General features: G+C 39.8%; 1 protein-coding gene across 2 annotated transcripts in view; it reads left to right on the top strand.

Moving 5' to 3' along the window:
* The window catches only part of ITGA9 (integrin subunit alpha 9), a 231,951-nt gene that overhangs the window by 204,300 nt on the left and 9,558 nt on the right, over positions 1-18,093 (top strand). The window contains exon 27 of one of the 2 annotated variants that reach the window (XM_054817092.1): positions 6,868-6,987. The exons of the other annotated variant lie outside the window; for it this stretch is intronic. Coding sequence (XP_054673067.1) covers positions 6,868-6,987 — 120 coding nt within the window. The remainder of the gene's footprint in view (positions 1-6,867; positions 6,988-18,093) is intronic. 2 annotated transcript variants of the gene reach the window in all.

Genomic DNA, 18,093 nt, shown 5'->3' on the forward strand with positions numbered 1-18,093 from the left:
GCTATGAACTGTGCTTCTGTGGTTTTGTTCTCTGTGATAACCATGCCATCACTGTGAATGACGTTATGTGGAGCAGGAGGGATCTGTGTTGTACTAGCCAAAATTGTAATACCCTTGAGGTATTCATGCCAAAATTAGGTTTAGCTTCCTGTTCTAGGGTTAACATGTGCTTTAATTCAGATTTTCCTTGAAAACCTAGCAGAGACTTGAAACCCCAGTCTTTTCAGATGTGCCAGTATGAAATATTTAGAAGTGTTAATATTTTGGGACCTGTGAAAATGGGCAAGGGGATATAAAGTTTCAGAGATTCATTTAACTGTTCCATTGTGCTGAGCTGGTAGAATTCATGTATGACCTGATACTGCATTTTGCGTTGATCTGCATGAGGGTGGAATTAAAGTTCAAGGTGAATTCACTGTATAGATTAGGCCGTAAGTAAAACTATACAGGGCCACATTTACAATCTACTGGAGAAGGAGGAAGTGATCGCTTTGGTTTCTACTACCAAGTTGCCTAGTACTTACGCATGAAAATTGAACAGGGGGCCACACTCAAATTCAACTTACTTTTTGCCTGGTGAAATTTTAAAGTTTCATTTCTTATTTTTCTTTCATGTGGGGATCAGAGGTAATCTGGACTACTTTCAATTTCTCCTCTTGTGTATTTTTGGAACGTGATCTAGATCCCATCTCTCAGTTATCCTTTTATCCCCAATGGTTGTCATTACCACCAGCCCATGCAACCATTCTCTCATTGGTTCCATTTCAGTGAGTACTATTGAGGTTTGAGTGCAAGAGCATTAAGTTCAACACACTTTTGCAAGACACTGACATCCCAAATTAAAGCCCTTATTCCAGAGATACTGGATTTAAAACTCTACAGGCAATGGAAGAATTGAACCTGCATATACTTACCACCTTCAGTCTGAAAGTAGAGACACCACTACAGTGACCACCTCCATATGTCTGCAACCCTAGGCTTAACTTTCTATTTTATTAGGCCTGTCAGAAAAAGAAATTCTTTTATATGACAGGACCCCATTTTTTTCCCTTCTGTTTTATTTTCTTTGTCAGGTTTCTGGACCATTCTAAAGAGCATTAAAAAATAGGCTTGGCAGTTGAAATGAAAAACATAGCCTTCCCTGGGAATGCGCCTTATAAGTGACCTGCAGCCCTGAGTGTTAAAACATTGCTTGATCTGTCTTTAGTTCTGCAGCTTGCACAGAGCAAATCTTGCAATTTTATGGCAAAATTTCATTAATGGCTGGAGTAACAACTGACCCTGATACCTATGTGCCAACTGAAATGCAATAAGCCAGGATCTCTCTGCCAAATATTTTGATCTGTTAAGGGTTTTAGAATCTCTCAGGATGATAGGCACAATGTAAAATATGTGGGATTACTATTGTTTAATGTTCAAAATTTAGAAATGCTTTTATCTAGGAATGCAAGCTCTGCTGTATTTCATTGTTATCTAATGCTTGGACAAAAAAAGAAAACAAAACAAAAAAACCCCACCCATTGTCCTTTTCCTGTTCCCGGAAAGCCTTTCATCAAGCCTTGAGTTGCAATGATTATAAAGTGTACTGTGTGTGCTGGGAAGCTATATTAATCTTCAAACAAGAGCTTGCTCCTAGTTCCTGGGAAGCCCTAGCTGTAAAAGGAGCATGCTTGACATGAGGTAGCCATGTAACATCAATTTGTAATTTCAAGTCTTTTCTTCTGTGAGTGCCGTTTGCTCTCTCCTTTATGCTATTTCCATATGTCTGTTGGCTTCACCATTGCGGTATGTTTTGCATAGGGTGCAATGTTCAGGGAAAAATTTAAGACATGTGGTTTGGCTCAAGGTATTCATTTTTCTCCCCTCTCTTTTCTTGTGGAATGCAGAAGGGAACAGTACTTGTTGCAAGCCACAGCTATTCAGCTGGAAGTAGAGACAGGAGAGATAAAATGTCTTTGTTCATACTCCTCCCTTCCTTTTTAAAGCCCATCCTGTATTCTTTTCATTGACCAAGGACTGCTGTAACGTATCCGCTTGGATAGCAGCTCCTTCTGAACTGAACAGTTGTGCATGGACTTCCTTTGAGTCTGTTTATGAAAGTGTTCCCTAACAATGAAAAACATTTTCTTAGACACTTTATCATGGTAAATTTGAAAAGGCCTTTTTGCTTCCTACAGCTAAATGTAGACTTATTAGCCCATTTAAATGGTTCTTTAGAACCAAGTGCCCTTCATTGGGTACTTTTACAATATCAGAGTGCAAACTATGCGTAAAGAAGACAAAAGGAAGACTGGTATTTGTGAAGCTAGTGTAAGAAGTACCAGTGGTGGCAGGACCACTCATATAAATAACAGCTTTGTCAGAAACTCTAGTAAACGATTTGTAAGGGAGATGCAAAAGCTTATGTAAATATCTGTAAGTTGAGTAGCAGGTTGTCTTTGAAATGAACCCATTTTTTAAAAAGATGCATTTATGCAATTTTCAGAAATCATTTCTCTGGATTTGGATATGGTTTTATGTAATTTGGAATGACACATTTTCTGTCTCCTATTACAATAGGCTGTTTGAACTCTTATTTTGGACAAATCACATGAAGAAGGTGAGCAGAGTTTGGATTTGGCTCTGTGATGACAGTTGTATTAACATGAGTATATATTGGCTGAAACCAATGGCATGGTATTTTCAGCAGGCACACTTTCTTTTCTTGAGCATATGAGTTTCCATAAAGTTATGGCTCCCTTCTTTGCATGTGAGGCAAAACCAACAATAAGCTCCATGAGACCATGGTGGTCAAATACCAGATCCAAGGATTCACATCCTGTGCTTGCCGCTCGTGTGCAGGAGGAGGAGTGCTCTTATGGAGCAAAAGGACTTCCCTCGGTGAATGCCAGTGTGGAGGGAGGAATAGGCTGGATATCACTATGTCAAAACCAGTCAAATGCCTCTGAATCTCCCTGTCTTGAAAGTAAGGGAATGTGAAGCTAAATAGGTGAAAGGGGAACCCCAGATAAAACGTATGCAGGTCCTGCAACAAAGTGCCCTGTAAAGCTGAAGGCTACTATATAGTTGTCTGGTGCTATCAGTGCAGCACAGGTATGCTTCATAGAATCATAGAATGGTTTGGGTTGGAAGGGACCTTAAAGATCATCTAGTTCCAACCCCCCTGCTTCATCAACCCTTTGAACCTTTGTCTCCTCCTGGGTAGAGTTCACTGTTCTCTCATTTTTCAGCCCAGTCACCCCAGGTTTAATTCAACACAAACAAGTGGTTGCCCTACCTGGATTTTATTTTCTTTCAGGATTTAGATATGGTTTTGTTTGTGATGATAAGCAAATATATTTCAGGGACAACAACAACAAAAAAGAAAAAAATTAAGTTTATAATTGTGAAGACCTACAAGGTGTTTTTGAGAGATCTTTATATGCATATTTATGCAGAGAGATTTAAATGCAAATTCAAGTGTCTAAGCTGTAGCTGTCTACCTGTGGTGCACAGAGCTCCTGACTTTAGCCTGTTCTTCTCTGTGTTGGAAGGAGCAGGCTGTGGTACTAGACAGTTCTTGTGACATCCCAGCCTTTTTTTAATGCACATGGGAATACCTTTTCCACTCAGCTACCCACCACCACCCCGTCTTGCCTCTTAGAAACACTCAGCATTTTAAGGGACCTATTCTCTCCAGCTTACCTTTGAGATGGGCACAGCATACTGGCCTGGCTGGAGCCAGATGTGTGCTTCCTCCAGCAGCTTCACAGCCCCCTTTCCAGTGGTTATTTGCTGCCTTATTGTTCTCACCATGTTTCGTTTTTCATTTCGTTGTTTTACCTTTCCATCTGTTACTGTAACAATCCCTTTATAGATTTTCTTGTCTTTACGATGCAGTCTGGCAGGTAGAAACACACACTTGGGTAAAGGAACAGAACAATACACAATAGCAATAAAATACAGTTAATTTCCCAGGGATAGAGATAAGCAGGTAGCAAGGATACCTCAGGTTTGTATTTTCTGAGACCATCCAAGGTTTTTCTTAGTATATGTAAATAAATAATGTATAAAAAGGGATACATATACATATATGTACACAGGTATAGGAGAATGGTGTCTTTACTGCAAGTCCCCCCAACTATAATGGCACTTGAATGAACAAGTCAGCCAGCAGTGCAGTGTGGTTTGAAACACCAATAATATTCTGGGTGATAATACAGAAATAAAATAGCACCTTCCATGGTGCTATGATTCATGATACAAGTGCATAAAATTCGTTTAGTGTGCATAAGCAAAAAGAAACGAAAATTTTGCCATTATGTATTTCTAACCAGATTTTGCTGAAGTATGCTTCTTGGGTTTTATGCTTGTATGTTGATTCCAGACTGCCTGAAGAAACTGGAAAAGAAGATGTTGCTCTCTATCCTTATAGCTTGAGCTGCGACTGCAAAAGCTGCAGCCGAGCTATTCTAGCCAGTGTGCTTCAAATCTGAAATATGGGGCTCTTGCTGTAGAGATGATGTATGATTTGATCTCTGCAGCTATTCCTGGCTCTGGCTTTTGGCAGTATGAAGGACGTACAGGTCTATTTTGCTGGAGGTTATGTTATGTTAACATTTATTCTCTGAGTAGTGGAGAGAAGGTACCACCTCATTTTGCATCCAGGGACTACTTGAAAGGTGTCTTGACTAAAGTCAGTAATACTTAAAATGTGAGTTTTTTTTCTTTTAGAGTCAGAAAGGAAAATAACATTAGTGCCTTATCATCTAAGAAGTAGAAATCTGGCTTGTGTTCACAAGATGGATGCTAACTATCGTCTCTGTGAGAAATGGACTGCCACATCAGATCGTCTTTCCAAGCTGGCTCATAAATACGAGGAAGGCACAAGATCTGTGTTAGATCTCTCTGTTATTTCCCTTACACTCGTCTTGGCTATGAGGGAAACTCTGCTGCTTAGGAAACTTTCTCTGTTCAGCAAGATGTCTTAAAAAGTCTGACAAAGGCTTTGTGCTAATGTCTGAAATGCTAAAATTATTCTTTTTCTTGGGTGAAGAACTAGTCCATGTTCGAGAGCTATTTTGAGCATTGTGATACTAGTTATGGGAATATGTTTGGATAAAGCTATCTATGTATAGCTTCATCCCTGTCCATTTGATATGTTTTCACGTCTCATTGTCATCAAATGGCTGATAACATCTCATCAATAGAAAAAAAAAACCCAAAAACAACAGTGTGTGTAAATCAGCTGTGTTAAAATTCCTCCTCTAAAACAGCTGTGGTCTTAATCAGCATTAGCCTGGGAAACTGAGACAAAGGATCTTTGAGTACTTCTTTCTGGGAACACCATGACAAAATACAGCCCTACTCACCTGCTTTTTCTCATCTGTGCCTGTAATTTTTGTGGGTGTTTGCTGAGGCTGCGTATGCCTATGGAAACAGAGAAATGTTTGTTAGTGGGATCTCGGGAAGCTGTCCTGTCCCATTTCCCACTCGAAGTAGAGCTGTTGCCCGCAATGGCTCAGAATCCCCATGGCTTTGTCTGAGGCTGGGAAACCTGCACGGCTGGAGAACCCAGAGCCTCTTTGGCCCCTGTTCCAGTGCTGCCATCACCTCCATCTTGCACCCTTTCCTGAATGCCATCTTCAACATCCATATGGGTTGTATGGTATCACATTCCCCGTGCTGCCTCATAAATGACATTGTTTGAATGGTATCGCCCGTGAGTGGAGGTATTTCATGGGTCTTCCATGGGCCTCTTAAAGATGAGTACCTTGGCCTTGCATAATGGTATCTTAACTCCCAGATTTTCACCCACTTTTAACTACCAGGGTTTTTTTGTTTTGTTTAAAAGATTGATTTAACAATTCATATCTACGAAAGGGTTTTGACGTTTTTAAGCAAAGATGATGAAAGTGGTGTGAAGGAGGGAGGAAAACTCACTACTATGTCTTCCAAAACAAATCAAAACAAAGCCAGACAAAGCAAATGTATTACCTTTAAAAAAAAAAAAAAATCCCTGCTGCCTCTCTGCATTTGCTGGATATTATATTGTAAAATTTAACATAGAAATAGCCCTCACTGAGAACTGCTTTTGAGTTTTCCACTGAGGAACTGGTTTTGATTGAAATAAGAGACTGGAAATTCATATAGTGTATTTGAGTGGTATAATTTGCTCCCATTTTCTTCTTAAGGCAGACAGTTAAGGAAAGCTCTTTGTAGGATGTATTTTGCTGCCATACACGCTCTACAAAGAGAGAAGAGAAGAGAACAGCAGGGGACTGCTCTCTGTGTTCCCAGAAGAACCCATGAGTGCACGTGCCCTTCCCTCTGTCACACAATGTAGCTTGTGAAGCACAGCAGGGACAATTTGTATTCAATAGGGATATATACGAGTTGTCCTGTTTTTTGTGGAAAAAAGTTAACAAGCTTAGCATACATGAGTGTTTCATGTGAAGCATCAGGGTGTTTGGCAGGGCTGGGAACATGATGAGTAAGACACACCACATGAGATGTCGTGGCATTCCCTGCCAATCCAAAGGATGGAGTTTTTCATGCAAACCTTTGTGCACCTTTGGTGGCCCAGCACCAGAACAAACTCAGTGTCTGGGGTGGGGTGGGGTGGGGGGTTGGCAGAGTAAGAGTTATTTTGGACTGGAAGCTGATATCCTTTGGATCCAACGCATGGCTACTCAAATTCCACTTGAAAGCTTTAAATCCCTTGCGAAAAATAGATGGAAAGCACGAAATTAAGGGCACATTCCATATTTGTTTGACAGATGAAATATGATCAGTGAGGCCACCATGCAATGTGTTTAATAAGATGAGTACAAGAGCAAACAATACAACTTCCAATCATAAAAAGATTTTTTTCTAATTGCTTTGTAGGTGGTCTTTGAGGCTTTGCACAATCTGGAGCCTCGTGGGTATGTTGTCGGATGGATCATTGCCATCAGTTTGCTGGTGGGAATTCTCATCTTCCTGTTGCTGGCTGTGTTCTTATGGAAGGTAAGGTAACAGATGCAGCATAAACACCAAGGCTAGTCCCAGGAAAAAAAGCTTAAATTTATTCTTGCATTTAACATCCATTTGCTTTAGGAACTAAATAATTGTCCGCTCCATTATAGAAGATATCGGCCAGCAAAAATATTTTCATATCCAGGCTTTTGTTGGGGACAGGGAGAGAGTCATGATGTAGAGAAGTGGAAAAGTGGATATTTCTCTTTTTTTAGGGCCTGGTTATTAAAAGTTGAAACCTCTGATACCATTTGAGGACAAAGGAGGATCCCTCTTAGAAACTTACTGTTATCTCACAGTGTGGTTTTCTGATGACTGAGGCTCACTGATTTCAACAGGGTTTCCTGAAAATCAGGTCAACTTTGCTTGATGAGCTAAAAGATTGAGTGCATGCCTAGCAAAAACCAGTTGGTAGCTACTATTTTCAAGAGGTAGACACCCAAGGGAGAGGAATATCCAGCAATAAATTCTTCAGATCCCTCAAAGAAAGAGTTCCAGAGCAGTAAAATGCATTACCAGAGCAAGAAGCACAGGGGACCTGTTAAAAGCCAGGCTTCACACCATCTCTGATAAGATACAATTCTTGTACCCAGGCACTGTTACATGGTAAAACTGGGCTGATGCTGACACTTAGCAGCAGCCATCTGGTGTGGTAAATATGAAGGGTAAGGAGCTTCAAGTGTTTTCATTCCTCAGTTCCCTGTTACCAATCCATAAATTTAAAAGGCCACGGTCAAGGTCAGGGACTGTCTTTGAGAGAAGTAAATCTCAAATGCACACATGGGAACAAGTCCAACCTTATTTTGCTTCCCGTGGCGGAGGTCCAGCAGCCTGATTCGCACTGTTTAACAGCATGTGCGCTGCAGGCTCTGCTCACCGGCTGTGCCGGGACTGGAGGTCGCAGCCCCGATGTACTGTGAAAGGACATATCGCTGCGGGTCGCGAGGCTGTAAAATGAATTTACAAACCTGGGCCAAAAACTGGCCATGCAATTCTTATTATAGATTATACAGATGTGTATATAGCTGTGTTATACATTATACATCTACTTCATAGATGATATAAATTTTACATGGGTTATAGATTTAAAGTATTTTTATAGTCAGTTTTGAAGATTTTTAAGCATATATTGGCCAGGTCAAAATTGACTGTACTTCCCATTTGGAAAACAATGTTTGACCACAGTCTAGAATATCTTGTAACTTCTGTTTTTCTGGCACACGGGAAATGCTTTTGCTTTCTGTGGCAGAAAGAGTGAAAAAAAGTCCGCGTAATTAGGATGGCAGAATAACCATGAGAATGGAAAAATGTGAGACTGGAAGAGGCCCAGGGTTCATGTCCCAATGACACACAGTTTTGAAAAAGGAGTTAGTGCTGCCGATACCTATATGAGTGATTTCATACGGCTCGTTTCCTGAAGGTAAAAAGGTACTAGATGAACTGTTTGAAAATGTGCAATAGCACCTTTCACTGTGAGTCTCCATGAGAATCTGACACAAGTTCAATTCTTGGTTTCTACTAGAACTAATACAGTCCTTTGCTTCCTGGCTTAATCTTGAGATCTGAGCTCTTTTAAATTTTATAGGGATCATTCAAGTACACATGAAGAAGCTGCATTCATTTTTTTGCATGAAAGCCTTGAGGGAAATTCTGAGTGAAAGCAGCAAATAATTACAAGTAACACCAGGCTTATATCGCCCTTTCCGCATGCAGATGTTAAAGTGCTGAAGCAAAGCAAGGTGAGAAGCTTTGCCCAGAGTCCTGTGACAGAGATGGCAGTAAAAGCCAGGCTTTGTCAGCTGCACTCCAGTGCTTTATCCAGTGGCATGATTACTAAAGGAACCCAGAACTTAAGGTTTTGTTTTAGAGAAAAGTGATTAAAAGTGTGTAGCTGCTAGTATCAGTCAGTGTTTGCATTTAAGTCTTAGGCTGGAACATAAATATACATAAGTAATACGTTGCACTTACTAGTTGCTATATTTATTAAAGTTACTGGCAATATTAAAGTTGTCTGAGATAAAACTGACATGGGAAAGTTGCAGTCCTACAGAGGAATCTTAATTGTCTGACTGTAAAGATTTGTTAGACAAAATTGGCCAAGTATATCCTACAGTCATTCCTAAATTTTGTGTGTGAAGAAGTAAAAAAAAAAAAAAAAGTATTAGATGTGTTTTAGTCTTTAACTGTGGAATGAAAGAAGAGATTTGAATTAGATGGAGTTTTGGGCATCTTAGAACCACTAGTGAGAACTAGAATGACCCAAATTTTAGGACTAGAGTATAAATTAAATTATAGTTTTATTAAGAAATTAATCAGAGCTAAACTGTGGTCCTGGAAGGCAGCTGTTTACACCAAACAGAGCAGGAGCTGGAGCAAACTCAGTATACGGGAGCTGAGCACTGGCAGCAGTGCAGGGCTCACTGGCAGAGACTGTGTCTCAGCCCTGTGTGGAAGGTACGCTCTCACTGTGTGCATGACTGCGCTGTGGTGCAACACGACGGACAAGTCCTTGAACACGTTGGTATTTTCCAGAGTAAGCAGCTCCTTAAAGTTGCAGAAAAATATTAGAATGCATGTAAATATTTCACATTAGATACTGCTGGCATTAATGGCGTTACCAGGAGTGAGATCTCAGGGGCATTCCAGTCCCAAACTCTATTTTGAATCAGAATAAGGTTACTGTGCGTACAGTAAGATTAGGATGGTAATTATTTCATTATTTGTAGGTCTAAAATTGCACAGTGTAGGGGGTCCATGTCAATGGAAGTGATGTTAAATGCCTGGTTGTTTCACTTCAAATAAAAGCTTATTTATTCACATGCAAGACCACAGCCATGCTTACACACACAACACAAGCTTTTTGGTGTGAGCTTGATCAGTTTTTGACCGGCTTTGCTTCTCTGTTTTAGTGTTTCATGTAGATACCATGTTTCCTCTCATTTAAGTGTGTACAGATTCAGAGGAGGTGAGCAACTTTTCCCTGACTTCCATAAGATGCCATGCATAAGGCAGACCAGCAAGAGTTGCCCCATTTTTGCCTATTTTGCTGGATAGTCCAGTTTTACCCTGACACTTGTGGCTATTCTTGTTCATCCACTCTGGATGCCTTTGTGCAGGGATCCATGGGGACATGCTCCCACTCTTGCCAGTTCCTCTGCAGTGCAGCTCGCTCTCCTCACTCACGCCTCGCCTGTGGTCTCCCATGTCCAAGGGGAGCAGGAGGGACTCTCATGCTGTTGCTCACAGCAAAATATCTTGCTTTTTACTGCGGAGATTGGCCTGCACCTCTTTGGTGGCCTCCAGATGTTTGTGGAGAGTGGAGCAGGGGAGGAGGTTGCTTTGCTTCAGGTCAACTCCCCACGTGCTAGACGAGCCCATGGTTTCACAAGCACTGGCAAGAGTTCAGGAGGGAAAGGGAGTGCTGTCCCACACACGCTTTCCTCAGCTGTCAGGACTGCAGCCATGCGCAGGGACAAGGTCGCCTTTGGGTATAGTGGATTTATGCACGCGTAAACTGGGGGAGAATTGGCATACATGAAAAACTGAAGCATGATATATTAACACAATAAATGTTCTATTAATAATAGTAGTGCTTTACAATGCTGTGAATTGAAGTTTCCACATTTGAACTGGCTTGAGTTGTGGACTGAATTATTCAATCCATATCATTTTAGATAAAGTGCACAGAAAGGGGAAAAAAAAAAAAAAAAGGTTTGTGCCCAGAGGACGTCAAAGAGAGAATGTCTAAGCAAGTACCAGACCGGGCATTTGGGCAGCTGAGAGACCTGTGCAGCCAGTTGTGGAAGTGATTTGCAAAACAAAGATTTTATATTCATTGCAGTAACATTATTTTGTTTCTTTGTGGCATGTTTAACACAGGAGCTGGACTTGCATCTAAACTTATTTATCTAGACATTAAGTTTCTTTCTGAACTGAGCTTGTCCCTGTGGTATCCAAGCTCTGACTTGTCTAAAATGAGTTTTCTGGCACTGTTTTATAGGTTTTGGATTCCTGGGGCAAAGAATTGATCTCTGGGTGTCTCTTATTACATAAGACCCTCTTCTGCTTCAAACCCTGGATTTTTGACAGGATTGCAAAGCTGAGGACAAGCAGAATAGCACCCACATATGTTGTTTTTTGCTTAGCCAGGGGGTTCCTGCTCTTCAGTACGTGCTAGGCAGAATGTTTTTGCGCTTTGTCTTAAAATGAGAGCTTGAAGACTTTTTTGTTTGTTAGTTTGTTTTTAGTTTTTAGGAGAAATATTGTGAAGACACTTCTACCTACTGAGCTGAGTTAGTGCAGGCTTTGAACTGGCTTTTTTCAATGGGCAGCATGAGTCCTACCAAGTGCTGGACTTGCAAAATCCTCATTTAAGCAGGGGCTGTATGTGTGGATGCAGCTGTTTGCTAGCACTGCTTTAAGGGACAAACTTCAAAATATAAAGCTTTCTTTATGAAATATGGAGTTCTTTTAAAAAGCCAGACAAACCCAGGCATGTTTTTCGAAGGTGCATTTGGGCTCCTTGCTTGGAGAAGCCTTATGACTTTTTTCTACAACTGCACGAGTGTCTTTAAAATAACACTTGTATTCCCTTACATGCAGTAGTTGCCACTGCCTCACCTATTGTTTCAGCATTCAGAAAATATCTGAAGCTACGACTAAAGCTAACTTGAAATTCACCTATGGAGCAAACCCCACTGTTTTCCCCTTTTGGAAGCAGACACTTTCCTTTACTTAGGGCCTCAAACATTAAGCCTTTTTACAATGGGCCAAAACATACAGCTCACCATTTTCCAGCAGAGGGGAAAAAAAAAAAAAAACCCAACCAAAAACCCAACCTCTGCACTTATTCTTTGCCAGTGGTTGCTCTGTATCCTGTGTTACAAGCCCAAAAACATTTTCTCTCCCTTTTATCTACAGCTCAGGTGACAGAGGCTAACTACCATTTCCTGGCCAGTCCTTGTACCGTCTCCCTTTCCTGGTGGCCAGGTTTTGGAGTAGTAGCTCTCCTCTGCAATGAAATAAAACTGCTTTTTAAATTTTTTTTATTTTTTTATATTCCCCCAGAGGTGCATAGGCACATACAGTTGTGGTACAAAACCTGTGGTTTTCAGCGTAGGTGAGAAGTCTGGCTTTTCTCCCTATATATATTTTTTTTTCCTCGCTATATATCTATCTATAATTATTTATATATATAATCTTTCCAGGAAGAACACTTTTCAATTAAAAAAGTCTCTCAGGTGGGTGTAACCCACCCATTATCACAGCTGTATAGCTTCATATGTTGGTTTTAGAGGTGGGGACAGAGAAACCTGTTGAACCTGAGTGACATTTCATATCTTTGATGAAAGTTGTTGTGCCTATTCAGAGTTCACGTGCTTTTTCCTTTCTGTACATATAATTCCAAGAATAAACGATTATTTACTATGGTGATGCTTTAAAATTAAGAATCATAATGGATGTTCAGATAAACGAGGCAGTTGGCTCAACTTTCTGTGGGAGCACTTACTAGGGGCCAGTGATGGGAAGGGTGGATTTCACAGCTGACAAAGGTCTTCCCTGCAGAGATGTAGATGGATGCACCAGCTGCCTCAGAACTTGTAAAGGGAAATCTATGCTTCTCCTTTTTCTTTCTTTTTTTTTTTTCTTCTCCACAATCTCTCCTCAGTTTCAAACCATACAACACTGGTTTCTCAGACTTTCTTACAAGTTCCTGCCCAGCTTTGTACTCTCATTTTTCAGCTTGTCTCATTTATAAAAGTATGATCCCTAGCTGCAGGAACTACACAGCCCATACCTGTCCCGTTTGTCCATCAAAACTGCAAAAACTGTGACTTCATTTGTGTTCTCTGAAATTCCTCTTTCTGTAGTCCTCAGATCATTGAATTCTGTAGAGTTTTAACTGATAAACTTTTAATTTTGTTGCTTTTGTTACCCATCCATCTAGTTGCTTCAAGCAAGTTGTTACTTGCTAATCTTATATGTAGGCTTTTCAGGGATACTACTTCTTTGACACAGATTCTAGGCTCAATAGGTCTAGAATTGGGCTTTTTCAGTATTATCCTGTTATAAATAATAAAAATGCAGTCAGGTGATAATTAGCTTCTGTGATTCAAAACCAAACCTATATTACCTCCCAAACATGGATGGATCTTCATTGTATATAGCAGCTAGGAAACCCTGAGGGAATGGGGCAGTGGAACTGATTGGTTGTACAAATAATGACATTTTTCACCAGGAAGAAATCTGGTGGATCATTTCAAGTCTGCTTATGTTCTTAAAGAACAGACAAAACTGTGTTCTGTTATGTTTCCTTTTCTTGGACCAAAGTGAGCATCACAAAATGTTTGCAGACCCTTGGCTTCCCAAGACCAAAAGGGTTTGTATTCTGGCAACAGTGGCTCAAATGTTGGGTTTTCTACAGTAGATTATTTGGGTAATTTGCAGTGCTTTTTGAATCCTGACTAGATGTTAGAGGAAGATTGTGTTTGGACATCTTTTATTTGTTCCTACACAAGTAAATAGTTAATTCTGCTCTTGCCACCAAAACACTGCCTTCCCCAGTGGGTTTGCTGGCTACCATGTAACATTTGTTCACCACCCTTCAAGAGCAAGGTTGGCAACATTGCAGTGGTGATGCATGTCCAGTACTTGTAAAATGCCTTTGTTATTTTTCCGGATAAAAGGAGCCATGTTAAATGTACAACAGTAATGTTGGGGCTGAGCGTTCTCTCTGGTCTCAGTGTCCTTCAAATGGGAGCTGTGCATGCCAGGGCACTTTGAGAACATCACAGCCATTGCAGCTATGTTGCACTCATGCTGGCACCGTGTGAATAAATTGAATCCACTGGCAAGAGAGAGGTTGGGTTGTGGTTCAGAACATCTTTCTGAAAAGAAGATAGCCATCATTTTCAGGAGCCCAAACCAGAAAAAAGAAATATGTGTGTAGACTGAAAAATTGCTAATAGGTACCTAAGGTTCCAAGGTTCCCCACTGCTGGAACACAACATATGTATTTATTGGAAGTCGTTAGCATCCTTCAGACCCAAATGCCAAGAACAGAGCAAATGTGACTTGCATAGTCTGAATTCTCTCTTTAAGCTTGGTGTCACAGTGAGAAATGCTGTGTTATGACTTATACCAGCCATACCCATTTCCTCCTGGTTCGGCTAAATCCATGAAAGTAATTTATTCTGATAATTACAGACATAGTACAACTTTTATTCAAATATTTTTGGCAGGTCAAATATATCAAAATAAGATTGTAAAGCTACTTTTTATTAATTCCAGAAATAGTCTTTAATATTTAGTCTCGCGTTTTCACACAAAGCCAGAAATATTTCAGTAGTTTTTCTTTTTTCCTTTTTTTTTTTCCCCCTTTTGGAGAGGAAATGGAAAATATGGATTGAGATATGTCTTAAATTAATTGCACTTACAGGAATGATATATCTAATTACTGTCTTATTCCCTGCTGAGATTAAAGAAATCAATATATAGTAATTTGTCCAGACATATCTGCAATAGTCGTTGTTTTCTTTCTAATTTTTGAGACTGATCATCAGAGATGAACTTTGGATGATGGCTGTGTTCGTTCTATGACTTTTTTAAAAATGAACTACTTAGTAAAATTTTGCAATAGGAAAAAAAATCTTTAAACTATTTGAAAGTGTTTATAAATTTTAATGTTGGCTAATTCGCTTTTTGATTACACTTATAAGTATACTGGTAACATCTGTTGTGCAAGTTACTGTACAGTTACCATCCTGCAAGAAGTTCATGTTTTCAGTAAACTCAAGTTACCAGAACTGAAAGATCTTTAGAAGTCCAGTCCCTGGAGTCCTCGTCATTTCTAAAGTATTGTAAGTACTAAGTCCTTAACAAAATATATTATGTATGCACAAATGAATCAAGTGCTAGCTGAATGAGTCTTGTCTGAGGCAAACTAGATCTTACCTACATGGTAAAGATGTTGCAAGGGTAGACACCAGAACTACCAGCTTTATTCACCACATTAGCAGGTAGGTCCACTAAAGCCAACTGAACAATTCCTGCAAGAAAAGTTGCATAAGTGGTTCGAGGAACAAATTACTGATGACTGGGCTTTGTGTTTAGAGTGGGGCGACACTCTAGCATCAGTGACAACAGCAAGGCATGTCATATTAAAAGAAACCAAAGTACTAAATTAGATTGTCTATACCAGTGTTCATCTCTGTGTGCAGTTATCTCTTTCGCACACCTAAATGCACCTCCTCCATGCAAGCTGCTCATCTGAACTGTGTATCTACTTTGAGGTACCTAGCCTTAGTGACTGTTTTTTGAAAATTTGGCCTTTGAGATAGACATAAAGCATTTGGTTAAATTAATAGTTTATTTAATGACCACTTGAGCTAAGTTTATGAATTGACTGACTGTTTTTAGCAAAAAAAAAAGAAAAAAAAAAGAAAAAAAAAGCACTTCAAGTTTTTCTTATTATTTCAACATTATAGAGTAGCAGCCTAATAAAATGTGTGTTTAAAAACTATGCTTATTTTACTACTACAGCATACAAAATAGATTTCCTTCTAAAATCTATGGCAGACTACAGATCTTCCCCCTAGGTACTAACAGTAATATCTTAAATCACTTAGCCAGGCTATATGAAAGTAACTTAAAAGTTAAGTGCAATTTTGTGTACATTGCTAATGCTTTTCTGCCATAACAATGTCTATCTGTTGCAATACATTGGGATCAGATACAGGTACTAGGTATCAAATTCCTCCATAGTAGCTAAACAAAGAGTTTGTAGAGAACTTATCTTCGAGCATGCTGCTCAAAGTATATATTGTATGTGTATACGTACACACACACCAGCCACTTGTGGAATGGTGATGTTTGAAGCATACGTATTTATTTTCTTGAACACGTTTCATTGAACAAATGAGGACCTCCATTACAGGAAAGTTGAGGGATTTGCCTCTCAAAAAGTCAATGGAAGACTGAATAATCAAAGCCAGACCACTCGAGTCCTCATGAGCTTACCTTAACCACCCTATCATCCTTCCTCCTAAGTATACAGTTTCTCCTTTAACTACAGGCAGGACACATGGCTGCTTTCCAAGCATGCCTTTTCCTCACAGGGGGGCCCAGGCGGTGGCCGTTTGCCAGTCCTCTGTGGAAAAGCTGATACACAATATCTGTTCGTGACCCCTCTGTGCTGTGGCAAGGGTCCTTTAATTGGGAGGAAGGAAGCAGTGCATCCTCTTGGAGCTGGTGGCTTGCCAGAATTATCCAGGGCCACACGAACCCAAGTGCAAAGTATTTTTTCCTGCCTCCTTGGCAGTAGTAGAGTGAGATGCACTTAACCAGTGATCGATCTCCGCATGGAGAAACACTCTGTGCTTTAAATCTCAGCAGCGCTGCTTTGCAGAGGTTGGGGGTGTTGATGCTCTGCTGACTAGTGGCATCTTGTTTGGGGTGAGGTTCCTATCTCCGCTTTGAACCGTGATTAGCTGCATATTTTTCTAGCTGTGGTACTGTTTATGAGAAGGGAGAAGTGCCCAAGGGGCACACACCCAAAAAAAGGTGAAGAGTAAGTTAATTCTTTCTGAAGGGCCACAGGGTGAATGGCTTGGGACCTCTGCCTAGATTAAAGAGATATGGCAGTAAAAGATTAATGATATAAGTCCAGACTGTTCATCAGGTATGGCTTGATAGTGCTTACAGTAGATGAAGAAACTGTATGATAGAGGAAAGACAGCTTGTGGTTTAAGGCACTGAACCCAAAGTATCGTATCAAAGCCTAGTTCAACGGGAGATTTCTTCAGTGGTTCTTAAATTTCGTTTTATTTCTTAGTTACACCTATGTCAGCACTTAGTTTGCTCTCTTTACTTGTTGGTTTGTACTGTGGCCACTAACCTCCATTAGAAGACATTTGTCAGCAGAGCCATACTGATAAAAATCAATATTAATTGTGTGCAGCTTAGTACCTCGGTGTGCACTAGAGAAACTTAATTGAAAAATTGTACAAAAGCTGGCAAAAGTCTATGATATAGTTTTGGATTCTGTTTGAACATTGTCATTCACAAACCTCAATGCCTAGCTCAGTTATAGTCTCAAAACACTACAGTAAATCAAGACATAATGGAGATTTTTTTACAGCAGTGTGTAACTGTTCTTATTGATTTATTCTTGTTTTTTTAATGGATGATGTTAATGGGAAAAAGATTTTTTTAAAAAATGCAAAACATAAACATTCTTCTACAATCCACATTTCACACCATTTCTCTTTTTATTTAATTGGGAGAATAAGCCTCACTGGACATGATAAAAATGCTTTAGATGTTTACCCAAAGTGAATATAACAAAGGCAGTGATATTGCTTCCCTCTGATCATCTTTGTTTTTTCCCAACTGCAGATTAAATTTTATTTCGTAATATCGTCACTCTTCAAACATACTTCCAATTGGCACCCTAGAGAGATAGCCATAGGATGGTACTGCAGGAAATGTTGGGTAAATGTTTATACTTTTGGAGTTTAGAAAATATAAAGTCCAGTAATTCAGCCTTTGGATGTGCAGAAAATAGCAGCAGAAAAAAAGACAATTTATTGTGATGTTAATTCAACACTTTGAAATCACTTTGACTGAAGTTTTCAGTTTGTGTGAGTGCTTGAAGAATGCAATTTTATGTGAGTGTTATGAGATATGACTTATCTGTGATTTTTAAAGTGTTTAAACCTGACATGACAGCTAAGGGAAGTTGTGTGCGCTAGTGAAAGAGACTTTAAATACTCAAGGTTGAATAGAGGACTTGACAGTGCTGTGACATGGCAAGAAATAACTTCACAATAACAGGTGTAATTCCCCGGCCTACAAGTAACACAGATTTTCTGTTGCTTTATTGTTCAGTTTTGCCAGGAACATGCTTTCTGCTCAGTGTATACTGTAGATGGCAGTAAGGTTATACTAGAAAAGGGTACATAGGCTGGAATAACTGAATTAAAGGATGTGTGTAAAACCTATGGATGGTTTCAGGTTTTGAATCTAAGCCACCCATTTATAGCAGCTCTAATACTTACTTGAAGCACCTCCAGAAAGGACTGGTTATTTTTTGTCACT

The sequence above is a fragment of the Grus americana genome, chromosome 2, assembly GCF_028858705.1.
Source record: "Grus americana isolate bGruAme1 chromosome 2, bGruAme1.mat, whole genome shotgun sequence".
NCBI classification, from domain to species: Eukaryota; Metazoa; Chordata; class Aves; order Gruiformes; family Gruidae; genus Grus; species Grus americana.